Source organism: Fundulus heteroclitus, chromosome 19, assembly GCF_011125445.2.
Source record: "Fundulus heteroclitus isolate FHET01 chromosome 19, MU-UCD_Fhet_4.1, whole genome shotgun sequence".
NCBI lineage: Eukaryota > Metazoa > Chordata > Actinopteri > Cyprinodontiformes > Fundulidae > Fundulus > Fundulus heteroclitus.
In genome coordinates this window covers 32448444-32471720 of record NC_046379.1, presented here as the reverse complement: position 1 = coordinate 32471720, position 23277 = coordinate 32448444, and the positions used below count along the sequence as shown (strand labels likewise).

Genomic DNA, 23277 nt, shown 5'->3' with positions numbered 1-23277 from the left:
CTACTGCCTGGGATGCAAAGGTACCTTTTAGCTTGGCATGACAACAAAGGGTATTCCCCCTCGTGCTCTCTCCACCAGTTGAGTGGATTTGTTGAGAGTGGCAGTGGTTGTACCCCTTTGTAACGCACCACCTCATCCAATGCCTTGGTATCTGTGGTTCTGGACACTGCTACTGGAGTTGTATATGCGCTTCCAAAAAGATCAGCCAGAGCACAATAATAATAATAATAATAATTGAACTTTATTGATCTCACAATGGAGAAATTCACTTCTGCATCTTAACCCATCCCCTTGGGGAGCAGTGGGCTGCCACTGTGCGGCGCCTGGGGAGCAATCGAGTCCCTTGCTTTCTTTGGTGATGGTCCAGAAGGGTCATCAACCGGTGATACTGGACACAACCATGTTAGCGGCTAACGCTTAGCATGTTGCTAACCGGAAGTAGCTCTAGGAAGGTCTCACCAACTTCTGCTTTACAGAGTTTGTACTTCCTTTAGTAGTTTGTAATACCTTTAACATTTTTATTCACATATTTAATTTTTTCATGCTACATTGAAGTATTTAATCATGTTTTAATAACACCAATTTTCCATGCTGCTTGGATGCAGACCTTCTCCTGTCGGCTGTTTTTTTTTGGTGAGGCTTAGTTGCTAAAGGAGGCCGATCTGACACATGGCCTTTGGTGAGCTTTGGTGACATTAAGTATTGGCACCCTTTTTGAGGAACTTCTCAGTACAGGATTTGGACCAAACTAACAGAGTACCATCACCCGGTCATACTGGACACAACCATGTTAGCGGCTAACGCTTAGCATGTTGCTAACCGGAAGTAGCTCTAGGAAGGTCTCACCAACTTCTGCTTCACAGAGTTTGTACTTCCTTTAGTAGTTCGTAATGCCTTTAACATTTTTATTCACATATTTCATTTTTTCATGCTACATTGAAGTATTTAATCATGTTTTAATAACACCAATTTTCCATGCTGCTTGGATGCAGACCTTCTCCTGTCGGCTGGTTTTGACGAAGACAAATCCTTTTTACACTCAGAAGATTTGATTTAAAATCCCCAAGTGATAAAAGCCTACGACCTAGGAACTCGGAAGCTTTGCCTTTGACGGTTACGCGCACCACCAGGCGGGCGCCTTCTTCAACTTCTTCAGAAGTTGAACGTTTCTAGTTAGGCGCCCGCCTATGCATTGAAAATGCATGGCGGAGGCCTTATGTTATGCACCTAATAAGGGTTTCTTATTATTATTATTATTATTATTATTATTATTATTATAGTACCGTTAATACAGCCTGAACCGTAGGCTGTACCCCCACAAACTATATATCAAAACGTGCGTCTCGACGTCGCGATCAGGGCTTTTTGTACTTGACGCCGTTTTGACTTACAGTTGGAACAGAATTCGCAAAAAACACTTCTTAACACAATTGACCTCTCAACAATGCTCGGCTGAGCACGACACTGGTGTTTTGGTCGAATGGGTTAGGTGTCGGGCTGCAAAGCAGAAGATCGTAGGTTCGACTCCAAGCTGTGCCAATTTCAGAGAATTACATTTTCACCCAATATTTCATTTCCCTTTGGCTTTAGAAAACGATTTTTTCATTTAAATCATTAGCCAGATTAATTTATTCAGCATATATCTTAAATATACCAAATACAATATTTCATTTCCCTTTGGCTTTAAAAAACGATTTTTTCATTTAAATCAATAGCCAGATTAATTTATCCAGCATATATCTTAAATATACCAAATACAATATTTCATTTCCCTTTGGCTTTAAAAAACGATTTTTTTCATTTAAATCAATAGCCAGATTAATTTATCTAGCATATATCTTAAATATACCAAATAGTACAATAAAACAATCAAATTCATCACAATCTCTTTAATCTTACATATGAAAAGTTATCCCTCGAGCCCTGACGTCAATAGTCCGTCGATTTAAACAAAAATACGCCGCACAGTGCTGGGGTATCGTTAGTGTGTTCAGCTTGAATCAGCAGGTTAGGGTAGCAGGTGGACCGCCCCAAGATGGCGGCCGTAATTCGAGGGGCGCTGTGTATTATTCAGAGCAGACAAGCAGTGCTCTTTGAGTTCCGGGTCAGAGGTGAACTCCTCCGTCTTGTGGCTGCTATTGCTTGCTGTGCTGTGCTGTGCTGCCGTTTTTCCTAAATTACTGAAGGATATTGTTGAATCAAGTCCAATTTACCCAGACGAAGGGTGTTCCATTGGGTGTTTTCCTTGCAACTACGTGACGGTGAGTCGTTTATTTAATGTCGGTTTTATATTATGGTAGAAATGCGGTGGCAAGGCTACACGGCACTGAGGGATGGAAGAGCTGCGTGAAGCTGACACCCCACCCACAGAAAAAACTCCGTTAAATAGACGGAATGGTTAGCGCTTCGCTTGTGCAGGTTTGTGCCGTTAAAATTACCGTTTGTGCTGTTTTGGTTTTGAAGATATTAAAGAATATTTGTTAAGGTCATCCAGAATTCACCATCTCCCCATTTTGCTTCGAATCCGATCAAACTGGGCTACTTTTTTTAGTGCTTCGTTTGTGCAGGTTTGTGCCGTTAAAATTATCGTTTGTGCTGCTTTGGTTTCGGAGATATTATGAATTTTAATTTCAACCGATGACGTCATCCCAGCCCGCCGCTTCAAAATAAAGTGCTACGGTAAATCATATGTTATTGCCGTCACTGGAAAAAACGTAAGTCTTTTTAATATATTTCTACTGATAAATCAGTAACATTACTATGAAGTTGTGTCATCTACCGAGCCTCCCCCCACCCCACCCCCCCTACAGCATTCTTATAAAATGATTTATATATTCCTGCTTATTGGCAAAGATCTCTTGGGAAACATGTTTTTGTTTGTTTTTTTAGTTTCCTGACTGAGGGGAGAGGCTGGAACAGTCTCTGTGCAGGATGGCTGGCGTCCTTAATGATGTTCCTCATTTGTGTAAAAAGATGTGGTCAGATCTACCGTTTGGTCTCAACACTTTTCTCAAGAAAGCAGTTATTAATTTTATATTTTTCTTTTATCATGCAAGTTGTTTTAGCTGCTATTGTAAAATGTGTGTTATATTGTTTTGTACTTTATTCCTGAATAAATATTGCGATTTATTTTGTCTCATTTAAAGAACTTTACTTTAGATAGCAATGTCAAGTGACATTGCCAAAAAAGGCATTTCATTTATTAGAATGTTCAACTGTTTTCATAAAGTCTATTATTTCTAATCAGAAGGGTTTATTCTTCTTCGAGAGTATAATGTTTATAACATTTTCAAACAATAACTTGTTATAGTTGATCTTAGTAGTCATAGTTCATTACTCCTCTGAATTAATTAGAATAGCAAACCTTTATTGCTCTACAATAGGGAGATTTGGGGGTGTCTGCACCTAACAAAAGGGCAATTAAAGTATACAGGCTTATATAACGCAGAAAACATACCCAAACTAAAATCAGTAACAGAAAAACTGCAAAAAATAAATCACACTGGTCAGCCTATAAAGTATAACAATATTAAAATTCATAATATCTCCGAAACCATAGTAGCACAAACGTTAATTTTAACGGCACAAAGATGCACAAACACAGCACTAAAGAAGTTGACCACTCTGGTTTGCTTTGGCTCCAGCTCAGCACCAGCAAAGGAATAACAATGTAGCGCTTTATTTTGCAGCGGCGACCTGTGGTGACGTCACCGGCCGGAATTAAAACTTATATTATCTGCGAAACCAAAGCAGCATAAACGCTAATTTTAACGGCACAAATTTGCACAAACGAAGCACTAAAGAAGTTGACCAGCTTGGTTGGATTCAAAGCAAAATGATGGGATGGTGAACTCTAGATGAACTTAACAAATATTCTTAAATATCTTCAAAACCAAAACAGCACAAACGCTAATTTTAACGGCACAAATGTGCACAAACCAAGCACTAACCATTCCGTCTATTTAACTGAGTTTTTTCTGTGAGTGGGGTGTCAGCATCTGACACATGGCCTTTGGTGAGCTTTGGTGACATTAAGTATTGGCACCCTTTTTGAGGAACTTCCCAGTACAGGATTTGGACCAAACTAACAGAGTACAATCACCCGGTGATACTGGACACAACCATAGACATATATAAAGAGTAGACCCCGCATCGACCGCTCTCGCCTATAGGCGCTGACGAGATTTAGGGGCGCCATCTTGGGGCGGTCGACAACTCCGCTCAGTCTAATGTGTTAACCAGGTGCAGAATCAATTTTAATCAACTATAACTCGTTTAATGTTGAACTAATTTTCACATTTGTTTAGCTTAAAACTTTAAAACTATAGCTATTATAACAAATGGTCCAGTGCGTTTAAATAATCTTAGTGGGGTTAAAAGTAATAGAATATTCTGACATGATGTATGTATGTTTCAAAACACAGCCACGCACACATTTTTTATAATTTTTTTATTGCTATATAAACAAACACATTTGTACATGTACATATGTACATATACTTCCCAAAAAGAACCCGTGATGGGCGAAATCTGTAAAGTAGTAACCTTTATTTTTTTTACAATTATTATATACAATTAAATACACTATAGTATATTGAAACCATAGAACAAAACCTTTTTACCGGCCCAAGCATTTGTTTAACAAATGAAAGTACTATATAAACGTTTTTTTTTTTTATTATTTACAAATAAGCCGTAAAATAATAATTTTAATCAATACGAACTGAAGGCTTCAAATTGCGGAGATCAGCGTGGCCCACCGCGACCCGAGTCATTGGATTAGAACGGGAGAAAATTAAAAATTATTATTAAAAAAATACAAAGTACAGTAGGACAAATAGTGACTCGTGTGTATTTCACTGCTCTTTTGACTGAGGCGCTGCATCCGTGACTCCGCTCTGTAGCGTTTTTTTCTTCTAAAGCCCGCGGTGCTGGTGAGTTTTTTTTTTTCGGGAGAAGAACACATTTTTATCGGTAGTTGTCACTCTTTTTTCAAAAAAGATTCTTATAAACCGACACGCCACCTGATCAATGCAAATCCGTGAAGCAGCGAGACCGTGAAAGGTGAACCGCAATATAGCGAGTGTTCACTATATATATATATATATATATATATATATATATATATATATATATATATATATATATATATATATATATATAATATGCTGTTTATTCACTAATGTCTAACAACAACTTTGTATCTCCTAGTATTAGAAAACTTACATTCTGATCAAAAATATAAACAATGTCTTTTCATCTTGCTTGTGAAAAGTTATCCCTCGAGCCCTGACATAAATAATCCCTCGATTTAAACAAAAATGAGCCGCACAGTGCTGAGGCATCATTAGTGTGTCAGCTTGAATCAGCAGGATTAGGTATCAAGTCGACCGCCCCAAGGTGGCGCCCGTAATTCCTGCGCAGCGACAGTCAATGCGGGGTCTACTCTTATATTATGTCTATGGACACAACCATGTTAGCGGCTAACGCTTAGCATGTTGCTAACCGGAAGTAGCTCTAGGAAGGTCTCACCAACTTCTGCTTCACAGAGTTTGTACTTCCTTTAGTAGTTTGTAATGCCTTTATCATTTTTATTCACATATTTCATTTTTTCATGTTACATTGAAGTATTTAATCATGTTTTAATAACACCAATTTTCCATGCTGCTTGGATGCAGACCTTCTCCTGTCGACTGTTTTTTATGGGGAGGCTTAGTTGCTAAAGGAGGCCGATCTGACACATGGCCTTTGGTGAGCTTTGGTGACATTAAGTATTGGCACCCTTTTTGAGGAACTTCCCAGTACAGGATTTGGACCAAACTAACAGAGTACAATCACCCGGTGATACTGGACACAACCATGTTAGCAGCTAACGCTTAACATGTTGCTAACCGGAAGTAGCTATAGGAAGGTCTCACCAACTTCTGCTTCACAGAGTTTGTACTTCCTTTAGTAGTTTGTAATGCCTTTATCATTTTTATTCACATATTTCATTTTTTCACACTCAGAAGATTTGATTTAAAATCCCCAAGTGATAAAAGCCTACGACCAAGGAACTCGGAAGCTTTGCCTTTGACGGTTACGCACACCACCAGGCGGGCGCCTTCTTCAACTTCTTCAGAAGTTGAACGTTTCTAGTTATTGTTTATTAATCTTCCGTCACCGTTAATACAGCCCGAACCGTAGGCTGTACCCCCACAAACTATATATCAAAACGTGCATCTCGACGCCGCGATCAGGGCTTTTTGTACTTGACGCCGTTTCGACTTACAGTTGGAACAAAATTCGCAAAAAACACTTCTTAACACAATTGACCTCTCAATAATGCACGGCTGAGCACAACTCTGGTGTTTTGGTCGAGTGGGTTAGGTGTCGGGCTGCGAAGCAGAAGATCGAAAGTTCGAATCCAAGCTGTGCCAATTTTAGAGAATTACATTTTCACCCAATATTTCATTTTCCTTTGGCTTTAAAAAACGATTTTTCAATTTAAATCAATACAGTTCACCTCATGCCTTTAACTTTTTTATTCACATATTTTATTTTTTCATGCTACATTGAAATATTTAATCATGTTTTAATAACACCAATTTTCCATGCTGCTTCGATGCAGACCTTCTCCTGTTGGCTCATTAGCAGGCTCATTTGTTGTGGTCTCTTGTCATTCACACAGAACAATAAACCATGCCAGCCGACATGAGTTTTACAAACGGCAAAGCTTTGTCTTAAGCAGAAACGTGCCTCTACTCCGCGCTGCGTTCTCAGACCAGTGTGATGCGTTCCCGAGCGTCAGAAAGCTATGGTGCATTCAGGAGCATGGGACATTTCTAATATACAAGGAAAGGCACATAAAACCAAACAGAGCCCGAACCGTAGGGTCTACCCCCACAAACTATATATCAAAACGTGCGTCTCGATGCCGTGAAGTGTGCTATTTGTACTTCACGCCATTTCCAGTTACCATGGCAACGAAATTAGCGAAAAACCACTATTGCCTGTTTAAAGTTTGTTCTGTTTTTTTCAGTTAATAAATATGTTTATTGTCAGTACACTGATGTTACAAGTAACAATTAAATAACTTGAACAACTGGTATAAATGAATGATGATAAAGGAATTTATTTAACATGTTTTGGGACAGTTTGTATTCAGACGTTTTAAGAAAACATTAAAGTATTTTATGTATTGTTTATTAATTTATTTTATATTAATACCTAATCTCCTCCTTTTCCTGTATAATCCTGCCTCAAGCATTTCGCTGGCTCTCCTTATTATTGTAAACTTTGTAATGTAACGAGAGTTCAGGGACATCCTACAATCAGGCTTAGGCTACTGGAGGACATCAGGGCCAGTTTTTCTCACTCTACTGATTTCTACTGTTCTCCAGTTTTGCATTGCATTGAAATGAAAGTCACATTTCCTGCCACAGTTGTTTGCTGCTTCTCCACCGAAGCCAGGCCTGCAAGGTCTCCACCATCAGCCATCACTTATCAGTTACCCTCCTTCACTGCCTCAAATTTTAGTCATACTCAAAAACTTCTAGTTGAAAGAATAATTAATTTCATTATTATTTTCTGTTTAAATATCCAGTCATATTCACTGAATTAGAACATCTTTTAAGAATGTTTTTTAGTCTGAAAATGACTAGTACCTTTTGAAATTAACCTTAATGCAGGTACCAAACTTGTCCTTAAACCACAATAATTGTATTTATTTTACTACTATAATGTACTATTTTAATCTTAAATCTTATTTTTATTAGTTGGGATGGCTGCCAGCACAACACTGCATTATGTCCTCGTGACAGAAATCATCGCTAGAAAATAAGTCATCTACAGGGGTTGGACAATGAAACTGAAACACCTAGTTTTAGACCACAATCATTTATTATTATGGTATAGAGCAGAGGTGTCAAACGCGGCAGCCAAATGCATTATCATCATTCAACAATGATTACTGAAAAAGACGTACTTCGTTCCTGCAGTTCCTATACTGTCCACGAGTGGCGCTGTGTATTATTCAGAGCAGACAACAAGCAGTACTCTTTGAGTTCCGGGTCAGAGGTGAACTCCTCCGTCTTGTTGCTGCTATTGCTTGCAGTGCTGTGCTGCCGTTTTTCCTAAATTACTGAAGGATATTGTTGAATCAAGTCCATTAACCCAGACAAATGGTTCCATTGGGTGTTTTCCTTACAACTACGTGATGGTGAGTCGTTTATTTAATGTCGGTTTTATATTTTGGTAGAAATGCGGTGGCTAGGCTACGCCACTGAGCTATATGCTACACGTATTGGCATCTTAAAAATGGTCTTATAAGCTTAAAAGATCATTCTACTATTGTTGACTTTGTGGCCGAATACAAGATATGTTCTCAAAGCGTTAAATAAGCCCTTTGATTTTTCAACATTTTGTCTTTTAGGATAATTTTAAGTTACTTTCCATTAAATTTGTCAATGGCCTATGGAAGTCTGGAGGGATGGCAGTACCGCCGCTGCAGCGCCGGTAAAGAGCTGCGTGAAGCTGACACCCCACCCACAGAAAAAACTCAGTTAAATAGACGGAATGGTTAGTGCTTCGTTTGTGCCGTTAAAATTAGCGTTTGTGCTGTTTTGGTTTTGAAGATATTAAAGAATATTTGTTAAGGTCATCCAGAGTTCACCATCTCCCCATTTTGCTTCGAATCCGATCAAACTAGGGCTACTTTTTTTAGTGCTTCGTTTGTGCAGGTTTGTGCCGTTAAAATTAACGTTTGTGCTACTTTGGTTTCGGAGATATTATGAATTTTAATTTCAGCCGATGACGTCATTCCAGACCGCCGCTTCAAAATGTGCTACGTTTTTCTTTCTTTGCTGGTGCTGAGCTGGATCCGAAGCAAACCACGGTGGGCTACTTTTTCAACACGCAGTGACCATTTCGAAGAAGAATGTTTTGAACATGACATGAGAGTGAGGATTTTCAGTAAGTTGATTTCTCCTCCGCTGCAGCGCCGGTAAAGCCGTGCTGCAGCGGAGCGCGCGCACACACACACACACACACATACACACACACACGCGCGCGCGTATACATATAAACTGTAGGACCCGACAGAGTTTGCCCTGGAAATAAATACGGCTGGATTCCGTCAAAAGTCCGGTTTCTGTCAAGAAACTCTTCTAAAAAAATCCATATCGCTATCAGATGATGATAGCTGCACGCAAGGACGTGAAGAGACTGTTGGAGGGGCAGGTGCTCAAAGTTAAAAGAGGGCACATGGGGCACGGATTTAAAACACGATACAGAAACATACCTTGCTATACAACCGGCTGAACTGTACCAACCCTTACTATAAAGAATGTAACATGGAATCAAGGGCGTAGGTTTGATTTGAACTTTGGTAGGGACATTATTGGTCCAAAGCTTCCTTGGTCCTACACAATATGCATGCTCCTATTTTTTGATGCTTGATTTGTCGGATATATATATATATATCTCTATATATCTATCTATATATCTATATATATATATATATATATATATATATATGAAGCCTAGGCGGAAATTCAACTGAAGAAACTGAATGACTTACCTTAATCCAATCAGAGGCTCATCCACCTCCGACGCAAGCCAATCAGCTTTGAACCACACCTCCACGAAGCCCAATCAGCATCCAGAGTCCATCTTAAAAGGTCTTCAAATCCACGACTCAGCCTGCTACCCAGCCAAAACGCAAGCAGTGGTTGTGCAATGTCTGACTTAGACTCAGATGACCCTGCGGATCCCTGTTCCTTCGTCAAGATGATACCAACTTATCAAATCCTCCTGCCCGCAGGAGTGCCCGTCTGCCGCACATCCATCCTCTCCGACCTCTGCATTACTCTCCAGGGTATCTTGCCCAGCTCCGACTTGGACTCCGCTCAACTCTCTCAGCTGGCCTGCCTTGAGGCGACTCATCTCTGTCACCTCACCTTCTGCTTATTTCCCGTCATCTTTGATTCCTGGCCGCAAACTAACCTGCAAATCCACTGCTCCCCCCGCCAAGCGCCGCAGAGCCCGTCCCAACTCTGCCCCAGCCCCAGTTCCTGCTTCGCTTGGTCCCTCTTATCCTTCCATCACACACCAAGGTCCTTCCTCAGCCGATCCGTAACGCTGGCTTCTCGATCCGCAGCTCTGCCATCCCTCACCACGAATCCTCCTCTAGTTTTCGATCACCTCCTGAACTTCCTCTGCTCCAGCCTGGATTCTCTTAACCGCTCGGTTTCAACTCTGACTGTATATCTGCAAGTCTTGGAGACCCCCACCTTGCCACATCATCTCTGCCGCCAGCTTCACAGCCGGATCTCCTGTCTCTCATTCACACTCACTAATGCCCACCCCGGGCCAGCTCAGGTAAGATGTATCCACCCATGTTTTCATTCATAAATTTCTCCATTGCATGCGTTTCGCTTATCATGCTTTCTGTCCTGCCCGTCCCCTATTCAGGCAGAACGTATTTTCCTATGCACGCTAACATTTCTTCATGTCTCAGTTATTAAAAAAAAAAGAAGGAAAAAAAAAGTCGACCAGCAGGTTGTATCAGCAAGTGATGTCACAGCCATTTTCAAATCCTCTGATCCTCGGTCATCCGAAGACCTCACTATTGGCCAATTTCTTGCTGCATTCAGTATCTACCATGACATTTTATGTTCAGTTTACCCAGACCGTAGGGTTGAGTATGATACTTGTCACTGTTTAATTGCAGAATTTCATATAAAATTCAGCAAAAACTTTTATCAATTGCATAAATCGTTCGCCATTAAAGATACTGCAACCCTGGTGCAATACAGCATCTGCTTGGACTGGTCCGTATTGGATTCAGACCTCTTAATGATGCTGACCCAGGCCACTCTTTGTTCCTCTTGTCATTCCATCGGTCATCTCAATGTTTTTTTTGTTTAATAAATAGCTCTCTTGTCTGTTAGGTATTGTCCGGTAAATATCAGCCGAGGGCTGATATCACGACAATAGTTGAAAAGGATGATTTGAGTACTGCCGATCTTTTAACGGCAAACTCTGCACACATGTAGAATAAGGAGTGACAACTTCTCTTCAAGTTCAAGAATTTATTAACAGAAATGAGATGAACATCTGGAGAGCATCACTGTGGGGTGCTGTTTGTCTGGGTTGACACAATTTTTTTTATTATATATTTTTGAAAAAAAATCAACGTATCCTCTCTGCAGGCTGGTGAGGCTAAACTAAAACTACTAAGCAAAATAAAGATAAAAAGAAGCTAAGCTAAGGAACTATGTACACACAAAACACAAAGTGGGTGATCGTCATCAGAATAATTCAGTGAATCCTGGTTCACTGCAGATCTGAGTTAAAGAACCAAATTTTATTTTAAAGAACATGAAACGAGCTTTAATTAGCTTAATTGATTCAGAGCAGCATTTGGTATGTGTTTCAGCCATTCACAATGCAAATTCCGAGTTAAGCAAAACGTTTTTTGATAAAATAACATCTTAAAGAAGCGTTACCAGTCTTCCATCCGTTCTTCATCTTCTGGTCGATTTCTTATTATAGATTCTCCCTCCACTATTCCCAGTTTGTATCTTCACAAACTGAAAAGGCTCCTTTCCCGTCTTGGTGTTCACCTGTTTGACGAAAAACTGTCGGCCCTGCAACTAAAATTGAGTTAAGGTATTGTCCTCGACTCAGTGTTCATGATGGCTTCCCTACCCACAGACTAGATCTCTCGAATTCCCGAGATATCAGTCTTACATTTCCGTATCAGTTATTTCCAAGCGTCAGTTGCTCAGCTTGGTCACCTCAATTTTGCATGCGCATCACCCCCCAGAGTCATGCTTTTATTTCCATGCACTCGATCTTGCTGAGTCTGTTCCCTCCCTCCTTGACCAGGATACTCTGGATGAGGGCTGCCGTTCTGACTTTTCCTTCTGGTCTAGACTGCTTCTCGACTGGAACGGCAAATCTTTTTTTACGACGACATCATTCTGTCTGCAGATACGCTTACATTTTTAAAGATGCTGTCCATCGGCAGGTTTTGGGGGGTTCTTTAAAAATAGTTGGTTCGCAGATTCATGGCCTTCTCCCCTCATCCATTCACAATCCTTTCCTCTCTGCGAGGTTTACCCTAAAGCCGTAGCTTGCCGTCTATGGGGCCCGCTTTGGAGAAAGAAGCGCATATCCACTTACTGTGACAACATTTGTGTTGAAGCATAAAATTCGCTCCTCCTTTCAATCTCTCATGCCATTATATAGCAAGCAGTCGCAATAACATTATTCTCCAGTTCCCGATCATTTCAAATTCCAGACTTTCTGTCAACTTTGACCTATGGTCGACTCCCATCCGACCCCTGTTCCTCCTTTTCAGGAACTTATTTTCAGTTAACCCACTCTCTCCAGTCATACTTACTTTCCTCCAGTTTTACATTAAGTCAGATTTAGCTCCTTCCACTCTCATATCCTATAATTTTGCATGACAATTATTTGCAAAATTAGTTCGGTCTTAACATACCTTTTATATCTCATTACTTCTTCTTTGGCATTCATTTCTTACTGCTTTGACAGTCGCCATTTTAACTTCCTTACAGTCACAGCTTATTAGCAGGTATCATCTTCTTTTCAAAATGATCCAACTCTCCTAGCCTCTTGGCAAACTACTCATGATGGCCCCTTCTGCCCTTTTTCTTGCTATGTTTAAATTTGTTCAAAATGCACAAAATGTTCTTGCATTCCACAGCTCTTTTCATTACACCAGACGGTTCTCCTACATCAGCACACTGGTTTCAATAACATCTTAGAACTGTTAGAATCATGTGGCCTTTCATCTAGCCTTTATTCCAGCCATTCATTCACGATAGGAGCAGCCACAACAGCAGCTGTTTGTGGAGTCTCTGTGGCTTCTCTCCAACAATTGGGCCGATGGTGATCATCAGCCTATGCCTCATATATCCGTCCTGAGCATTCATCCATCCTAGCTATTCAATGCTCTCTCGGCCTTTAGGGTAAGCTGACTGCAAATACTGGTGGTGGATTTGAAACTCATTCATATCTCTAACCAGACTCTGTATGCTTGACTCTTTAAAATTTGTATTTTATAACTCATCCTCACATCACACTCCTGTAACTCCTCACCCTATATGGTTGATATTCCAGGCTCCATTCGTCTCTTTATCCGATCATTCATCTCAATGAACCTTTTGGTAGGCCCTCGTGGCACTGGCCCCCTTTTGGTAGGGGGGGGCCTGCCCTCGCGGCACTGGCTTCCTTTTGGTAGGCCCTTGTGGCACATCTCCTCTATTACTCATCCTGCTGTTCTGTTTTTTAGCTTTCGAGTCAAGTCTCTCTGCCTTCTGAGCATGTTGACGCACTGGCCTCAACCTTGGCAATTTTTTGGGGGTAACATCCCTGTTCTCATACACCTGCTTATGCATATTAAAGACCTGCTGAGGTCTGAGCCCCAAAGTCTTAAAATAATTGTATCAATAAAATTTTTCTAATTGTCTTCTTTCCGTGTGAGTTTTTCAGATTGAATTTGTGTCAGTAGCTTACTCTAGTTGCATACAAAAATGTTATGAAAGAATATTACATCCCGCTGACATATTAGTTATTTAGGTGTTTATGCTTTTGTTTTTACCCAATTTGTTAGTAAATAAAGTCTGCCGTGTTCATTTACAAATATAATGGAAGTACGTACTGCGCATGCGGCGTAGGGGTTAAAACAAGGAAGTTGCTAACAGCTATTAGCATCTCCCAGCGAAACAATAAACAATGGTCCACTATCCAATGAAATAAAACCACTCAAAATATGATTCCAAGAGGAAAAAGACTGGAACGTTGCTGGGAATACAGTATTAATGTTGGTGTTCACTGAAGTGGACGCTACACCTGCTGAGGCTCAGATGTGACCGCAGAGTTGATTGACGTGAGTAAATGTTCTGATATGAGGCTCTTAAAGTTGAGCTGCCACTTTATAGCTAGGCATTGCAGAGGGTCTGGCATTATTTACAATTGAGTTATAAATTAAGCGAACCGGCATTATGATAGTTCACCAATACTGGCTCTAGATGTCGCCACGTCTGTTTATATTTGATTGCGCCCGAGAGGGATTTTTTTTTTTTTGGCTCAAAGGACAATCAAAACACAATCAAGATGGAGGCTTGGTGTATATAACCTTATTTTATTGTGATCAAATGGTTTTTGGTCTTTTTTTTAATCATATTACATGGCTATATACCTTTAAATTCTGTCAAGACAGAAGCTGTCATCTTTGTACCATAGTCTTGAAACAAACTTCTTAATCTGGATGGCATTCAATTGGCTCTGATAATAAAGTAAAAAACCTTGGTGTTATTTTTGACCAAGATATGTCATTCAAATCCCATATTAAATAGGTTTCCAGAGTTTCCTTTTTTTTTTTCAACGCCAGAGAATTAGAAATATTCTGTCCAGGCGTGATGTTGAAAATTAGTCCGTGCTTTTATTGCTTCAAGGACTATTGTAATTCTTTACAATCTGGAAGTCCACAAAATGCAGTTTGAAATCTTCATCTTATCCAAAATCCTGCAGCAAGATTTCTGATAAATTAAAAAGAGATCTGTCAGGGTTCTCTGTGTTGTTCTGCTCTAATTCTACTCCTCAGGTGTGCCTAGTTGGCTGAGGGGGCGTGGCCCACACCTGCAGCTTGTTGCAGGCGGCTTCCTCTGGCTTCTTAAGCAGAGCGCTGACAGATGGAAGACGCCAGAGCCTTAACCAGTCGTGGTACGACGTGGCCTGTGACCCAACTCCTGAAAACCTGCTCGTGAGTTTTTCGTCTTTGAATTTTGACAAATTTTGGATCTCCCTGTTTTTGTCACAGTTTTTGGTGCTTGGATGCACTCACCCGTCTTGACGTCTTGTCCGAAGAGACAGAGCTACAGAATCCTCCTGCTCAGATTTTGCTCTGGCGCTCCCCTCATACTCCCTGGATGTTACCCAGCGGGGCCTGAGATTCCCCCTCCCGGATTCTGCTGGCTCTTCTCGCACTCTGGTCAATCCATCTGTCACCCACTGCCGAGGAGGCTCGCTCTGGATCCCTCACCAGTACATCTGCCGCCCTCTGCCACTAGCTGCCTAATCACCAACAGAGTAGGATCACAGAGTTCCCTCGGCGCTATTTCTCCCCGGTTAGGTCCGCCCAGCTTTGTGGTAAGCAGCGCAGCTTCTAGTAGTTCTCCTGGTTCACCTTTCAGAGTCACTTACTCTCCTTCTCTCTAAAGTCTCTCCAGCCGTGACGTTCTGACCCTGTCGAAGTTGCCTGTAGTCCCGTCCTTTATACCTGCCTGTTTCCTAAATAAACATCTTAAAACTGTGCCTTGCTTCCCGATCGTATCTGCATGTGGACTCGTCATCTGAAAACCATGACAAGATCATATTTCTCCTGTCCTAGCTACCCTTCATTGGCTTCCTGTTAAATCAAGAATATATGTTAAAATTCTTCTTTCATATTAAGCCCTTAGTAATCAAGGTCAATCATACATTAGAGATCTGATTTCTCCATATTTACCTAACAGAGCACTTCATTCTCAGACTGCATGACTACTTGTGGTTCCTAGACCAACTAAAGTAGGATGGGAGGCAGATATTTTAGTTATCAGGCTCCTCTCCTGTGGAACTAACTCCCAGTTTTAGTCTGTGAGGCAAACACCTTGTCTACTTTTAAGACTAGGCTTAAACTGTTCCTTTTTGACAAAGCTTATAGTTATATTGGCATAGGTTATCCTGAGCTACCTCAGTTACTATTGGCTTAGGCTGCTGCAGGACATCAGGGTCTGTTTCTCTGACTCTGCAGAGTTTTCCTACTATTCTCTCATTTTGCATTATTTGTTGGCATTTCAACTTAAGTTTATGTTCTCTCTGGGTTTTTTTTTCATAGCAGGTACATCTAGCCTGGTGAGGTGTTTAGCCATGACAGCAGCCTGGGGGGCAAATTGTCTGCCATTACCCTTTCTAACATGGATAGTATTCCTGGATAAATGTGGCTTCTGTGTTATTTTTGTGTCTCAGTTCTTTCTTCTCAAACCCCAGTCAGTCGTGGCGGATGGCCATTCTAACTCAGCCAGGTTCTGCTGGAGGTTTACCCCTGTAAAGGACAAACCCTCCAATCTGGCTGATTTACAACAATTCCACAAAGATGTGTGGAAAAATTCCTCCACATAATTGGAGAAGAGTCATTGCAAGTTATCACTGCTAAGAGTGGCCCAGTCAGCTTTTAGATTTAGGTGACACAAGGCCATATGGGTTTGGATTTTTTTCTTCTTCGTTAATTAATATTAACCTTAATTTGTGTTTACTTGTGTTGTCTTTGAGTGATAATTTAATTTGTTTAATGTTCTGAAACATTTAAGTGTGACAAACATGCAAAACAAAACAAAAAAAGAAATCCAGAAGAGGCCAGACTTTTTCACGCAACTGTAGTCAATTTAAATTGTGTGTGTGTGTGTGTGTGTGTGTATATTGATATCTTTAAGAATTAAGATCTTTACTGACACTATAAGTTATGTATTTTTGATGAGGCAGATGCCAGCTCAGAATTCACATAATGTGACAACTTTTCTCTGCCAATGGCACAAGGTGCAGAGCCGTTGCTCAGCAGCAGCTCCTCCTGCACGTGCACAACAAGGTGCAGAGCCGTTGCTAAGCAGCAGCTCCTCCAGCACGTGCACAACAGAGTACGTAAACAGAACAGCATAACTTGCATGTAAATGTTGACCATTCAAAAGGAAACATAATTTACCTGAGACTAGCACGTTATGTCAAATAAAATGAAGAAAAGTCCCTCGATGAAGCTTTGTTTCCTCCGAAAGATTGTGTGTGAGCTTGAGGTGCATGTTTAGTGTGGTGCATGTCGAGGGTTTCTCAATGGGGGGGGGGGGGCAGTTGGGGTGGGACTTGCAGTTAAAACTAAGCTATTCTGCTCACTGACTGTTAAAAATAAATAAATAAATAAAGACTCTTGTCAAAGGAACTATACCTGATTCTGTAAAAAAAAAAATGTATGCCCTGCTTTCTGGTCTGGTTCTAATGTGCTCAGGTCTCTATTTTTTGTTTTTACAAATCCTCTGACAATCATCTGCACCACAAAAGAGGTTCTGCAGAATCACAATACCTTCCTGAGAGACTTTCTTCCATGGATGGGGAGGGTACATGAAGGCTGCATTCTGGATTTGATCATTAATATCTTCATCTTCATTGAAAGGGAATGTCCCACTGAGACTGCAGTCATACAATAAAGTTAAAAGATAAAATAGATCTATTAAGACATGCATTTTCTGTAGTTAAATAGTTTCAAATGTGCCACTTTTACAAATCAAACATAAAATAAGGAAAGGGGAGAAAAATGGAAAATACAAGGACTTCAAAAGTTCAACAGATTTGAAATTTTAGTTTCAAATTTATTTCTGATACCCTACCTGACGTAGATGATGACTCCCACTGACCACATATCCAGAGAACGGTTATAACCTTTATTTCTCAGGACTTCAGGAGCAAGATATGCCGGTGTGCCAACCACTGATCGTCGAAATGACTTCTCACCAATGATCCGAGCAAATCCAAAGTCACAAAGCTTTACCTGCAGCAGGACGAGGAGGGTTGATTAGCAAAATTCCACTGCTCAATTTGCTTTCCCTGTGACAAGTGACAGGCCATGACAGGTGCTTTCCAGTCCTGGTTCTCAGAGCACAGTGTCATGAGTAGCATTAAATCAGACCTGGTATTCTGAACAACATACATTCACCATGGGGAAAAATATTAATGTTTGGCTTTCAATTATGTATATGAAGCATTCTCCTGGCTCAATCTTTGACAACAGCTCTTATGAGAAATAATGCACATTACTTAAATTATTTGGAAAATGGAAATTATTTTATGTTCACATAAAAGACAGGCCTTCAGTCCAAAGAGTACAATAAGTGTTTCCTCTATACCTGTTGCAGTATAGTTCTCAATTATGGTTATTTTAATTAAGAATAAAAGCAGGACTTTTTTTTATTAAGAAACACAGACAGTTCTACTAAAACTAAATATGCTTAGAAACAAAGACTTTGAATATATTATATTGCCATGCACCATCCATCCCCGAACTTGTAAAACAAAAACAGTGGATTTGTGTAATTATATTGCCTCCATATATTCTCCCCATCACAGTAAAACTTTAATGATGTACACTATTGATATGTTACTTGTAATACATAATTTAATCAGGGTAATTAAAGTGAAATGCAGCCAAAGCATAATTTACATTCATGCAATGTGCACATTGGTGCACATCCACATACTACCTGAGGAAGAGAGTCCGCAGAAGCCAGAAGCACATTTTCCGGCTTCAGATCACAGTGGACAATATTCTTGAAGTGGAGATGACGAAGAGCCACTAGGATCTAATGATGAAGCAGAAAAGTCCTTGTCATCAGCAGAAGTATGACAAGAACAAACTAAAAAGTAGATTGTATTAAAAATGCAACATGAACTCTGCCTACCAAGTTTAGATCAACTATGCCTACCAAGTCAGGTGCAATTTGCACAAATTTTGTTATGTCACATATGGACTTTTTTCAGACTTATCTTTTTTATGTTTTGTTTCCACAAACAAAACAGAAACAGAAGTAATAAAGTTAATTTACTTTGCATACGCACTGCATTTAGGGATGTTGGTGACTGAGAAACTTCTAAACTGAAAGTCTACCACCCCACCTAAATGCACTGACTGGCTCAGCAAGACGTTTTCAGCTGCTCAAAAGTTAAAACCACACTTGCATAAACCCAACATACAGAACTGATTTGAGAGGGCTTCCTAACACAGTGTCCCACATATGTTGGGACACCAGCATGTATGGCCTTACCAGCAGGTATTAGGCTGGTCTCAACTTTTTTACATGGTACTTGTTTTACGTTTACAACTGCATTGTGTCATGGTGCAATTTTGACCTGCCTGCTTCCCCATGAACCTTCTCCTTTCCACCTCTCTGGTAGTTCACTCTCCACTTCCTCATTAGTTCCACCTGCCGTGCCTAATCAGATCTGGACTCATTCCACCTGCAAACCCCTCTATAAAAGCCTACCTCAGTCAACCATTCCCTGCCGCAATCACATGTATCGATCTCACTATAGTATCAGATAGACTGGCAAATTCATGTGTGTGGAATGTGGAGGAAAACACAAGTATTGGAAGTGATCATTATCCAATAATATTTTCTGTTAATTTTAAAATAGATGTACAAGAAAGGCCTATTCATGAGAAATGGAAGTTTGAAAAAGCAGATTGGGAAAAATTCAAAGAATTATGTAACAAATCAGTAGAATCAATTTCAATGAAGGAAGATATTGAGGAATGCTCTTCTAAAATCACTCAGATAATTTTAAATGCAGCATTGAAGAGTATACCGTATAAATAAATTAGTAAATTACAGACCTATATCTAATCTTCTTTTCTTATCTAAAATTCTTGAGAAAGTAGTTGCCAATCAACTTTGTGAACATTTACAAAGTAATGACCTACTTGAGGAGTTTCAGTCAGGCTTCAGAGCTCATCATAGCACTGAAACAGCTCTGGTGAAGGTCACTAATGATATTCTCATGGCCTCAGATAATGGACTTGTGTCTATACTTGTCCTGTTAGATCTCAGTGCTGCGTTTGATACAGTTGATCACAATATTCTCCTACAAAGACTTGAACATACTGTAGGGATTAAGGGGAAAGCATTAGGCTGGTTTAAATCTTATCTGTCAGACAGATTCCAATTTGTTCATGTTAATAATAAATCTTCCTCAAACTCTAGGGTCACCTGTGGAGTACCACAGGGTTCAGTCCTTGGACCAATTCTCTTTACTATATATATGCTTCCGATAGGCAAAATTATCAGACAGCATGGGATTAATTTCCACTGTTATGCTGATGATACTCAGCTATATTTATCCATAAATCCTGATGAATCCAATCAATTACTTCGACTGCAGTCATGTCTTGATGACATCAAAAGCTGGATGACTTTAAATTTCCTGCATCTAAATTCTGACAAGACCGAAGTTTTAATCTTTGGGCCAGAGTCCTCAAAAAATAAACTTCTTAACCAATCACTTAATCTGGGTGGCATTAACCTGGCCTCTGGTAATAAAGTAAAAAATCTTGGTGTTATTTTTGACCAAGACATGTCATTTAAATCCCATATTAAACAGGTTTCCAGAGTTTCCTTTTTTCACCTCCGGAATATCGCCAAAATTAGAAACATTCTGTCCAGGAGTGATGCTGAAAAACTGGTCCATGCATTTGTTACTTCAAGGCTGGACTATTGTAATTCTTTACTATCAGGAATTCCACAAAATGCAGTTCAAAGCCTTCAGCTGATCCAAAATGCTGCAGCAAGAGTTCTGATGAAAATCAACAAGAGGGATCATATTTCTCCAATTTTAGCTTCCCTTCATTGGCTTCCTGTTAAATCAAGAATAGAATTTAAAATTCTTCTTCTAACGTATAAAGCCCTTCATAATCAAACTCCATCATATATCAGAGCTGTAATTACCCCGTATGTTCCTAACAGAGCACTTCGCTCTCAGACCGCAGGTCTGCTGGTGGTTCCTAGAGTCTCTAAAAGTAGAATGGGAGGCAGATCCTTTAGCTATCAGGCTCCTCTCCTGTGGAACCAACTCCCAGTTTTGGTCCGTGAGGCAGACACCCTGTCTACTTTTAAGACTAGGCTTAAAACTTTTCTTTTTGACAAAAATTATAACTAGTGACTCATGTTACTCTCAGCTACCTTTATAGTTTTACTGCTATAGGCTTAGGTTACTGGAGTATATCAGGATCTAATTTTCTCACTATATTGAGTTCTACTGTTCTTCAATTATGCATTATGTGTTGTCATTTCTGCTTTAACTTTCTGTTCTCTCTCTTTTCTCTTCATAGTAGGTACACCTGGTCTGGCGTTCTGTTAACTGTGACATCATCCAGAGAAGACGGCTCACCCGCTACTACCATCTAATGTAGAACAGATTACTAGATCAATGTGTGCTTCTGTGCTTTTTTGTTTCTCTTGTTGTGTCTCTGTTCTGTCTTCTGTAACCCCAGTCGGTCGAGGCAGATGACCGTTCATACTGAGCCCGGTTCTGCCGGAGGTTTTTTTTCCCGTTAATGGGTGGTTTTTCTTCCCACTGTCGCTTCATGCTTGCTCAGTATGAGGGATTGCAGCAAAGCCATGTACAATGCAGATGACTCTTCCTGTGGCTCTACGGTTCCCCAGGAGTGAATGCTGCTTGTCGGGACTTTGATGCAATCAACTGGTTTCCTTATATAGGACATTTTTTACCAATCTGTATAATCTGACCCAATCTGTATAATATGATTGAACTTGACTTTGTAAAGTGCCTTGAGATGACATGTTTCATGATTTGGCGCTATATAAATAAAATTGAATTGAATTGAATTGAATTAAATCAATTGGGAGAAAAGAAAAAAGAATACCTTGGTGGAATGATGAATGTACAAAAGCAATTAAAGAACGTAATAAAGCATTTAGAGTGTTAAAGAAAAATTTGAGTCAAGAAAATTTGATTAATTATCAGAGGAAAAGAGCTCAAGTTCATAGAGTTATAAAGAACAGTAAGAGGAATACATGGAGAAGTTATTGTTCTGCAATAGGAGGTGAAGTTAGAATAGGAGAGGTTTGGTCAATGTTAAAGAAAATGAGTGGGAGTAAAGTATTTGTTAAAATACCAGTATTAGAGGATGATGGAATAATTGCAATAACAGATAAGGAAAAAGCTAATGCTTTGGGAAAGAAGTTTGCTAGTGTGCATAACGGGGACCATTTAGATAATAATCATAAACAGAATATGGAGAAGATACTAGTTGAAAATAGAGATATATTTATTCACAAAGAAAGTGAGGAAAATGCATTAGATACAGAAATCAATATGAATGAATTAAAAATTGTGTTAAAAGGTGTCAGAAATAGTGCAACAGGAGAAGACAAGTTAAGTTATATAATGTTTCAGAAAGTACCTGACAAATTATTTGAGATTATATTATATTTATTTAATAAAATTTGGAAAGAAGGTCAAATGCCAAAAAGGTGGAAAAGTGTGTTGATATTGCCATTTAATAAGCCTGGGAAAAATCCTAATAAAGTTGGAAATTATAGACCTATTGCCTTAACATCGCATTTATGTAAATGGATGGAAAAATACTGGTAAGAAGACTAAATTATACTCTTGAAAAACAAGGAATATACGCACCATATCAATGTGGGTTTAGAAAAGGCCGTTCTACTATGGATGCTGTAGTGAAAGTAAGTAATGAAATGGAAAAAGCATTTAAAATGAAAGAAATAATGAGCATTGTTTTCTTAGATATAGAAAAGGCTTATGATTCAATGTGGAGGGAAGGATTATTAATTAAATTAAATATGATGGGAATTAGTGGTAGATTTTATAATTGGGTTCTAGATTTTTTAACAGAAGAATTAGAGTTAAAGTAGGATCTGAAATCTCAGATCAATTTGAAATAAATAATGGAATTCCACAAGGAAGTGTTATTAGTCCAGTATTGTTTAATATAATGATTAATGATATTTTTATGAAATTAGATAGAAGGATTGGATCAGCTTTGTATGCTGATGACGGGGCCATTTGGACAAGAGGACGAGATCCCATAATAGTAAGAAATAGAATAAAGGAGACAATAGGAGAAATTGAAAAATGGTCATATAAATGAGGTTTTAAGCTATCGTCAAGTAAATCTTGTCATATGATATGTACAAAAAAGAAAAAGATAGATGAACAGAGTTTGGAACTATATGGTCACAATATGGAGACAGTAAGTCATTTTAAATATCTGGGTATATGGCTAGATCAAAAAGGAACATGGAGAACACATATAGAAAAAGTAGAGACGAAATGTAAGAAAATCATAAATCTCATGAGAGCACTATAGCAGGAAAAGATTGGGGAGTAAGTAAGCAAGCATTGGTGCATATTTATAAGGTGTTAATGAGATCCACAATAGATTATGGGTGTTATGTATATGGAGCAGCAGCTAAAACAAATTTAATGAAAATAGAAAGAGTGATTAATAAAGCAATGAGAATTTGTACTGGTGCAATGAGAACAACACCAACTAAAGCAATGCAGGTAGAGCTAGGAGAAGTGCCTTTAGATTTAAGGAAAGATCAACTCATGGTTACATATTGGTGTCGATTATATGGATGTGGAAATGAAAATATAACAAAAAGTGTTATAAATGAGTGTTGGGAATATAATTCTTTTAAA

General features: G+C 39.4%; 1 protein-coding gene across 4 annotated transcripts in view; it reads right to left on the bottom strand.

The window, feature by feature from the left end:
• Positions 1-23277, bottom strand: part of prkd1 (protein kinase D1) — a 247947-nt gene that overhangs the window by 74277 nt on the left and 150393 nt on the right. For all 4 annotated transcript variants that reach the window (XM_012851006.3, XM_036150357.1, XM_036150359.1 and 1 more), the window contains 3 exons: positions 18297-18395; positions 17427-17587; positions 17123-17229 (listed from right to left, as the gene is read on the bottom strand). In XM_012851006.3, coding sequence (XP_012706460.1) covers positions 17123-17229; positions 17427-17587; positions 18297-18395 — 367 coding nt within the window. The remainder of the gene's footprint in view (positions 1-17122; positions 17230-17426; positions 17588-18296; positions 18396-23277) is intronic.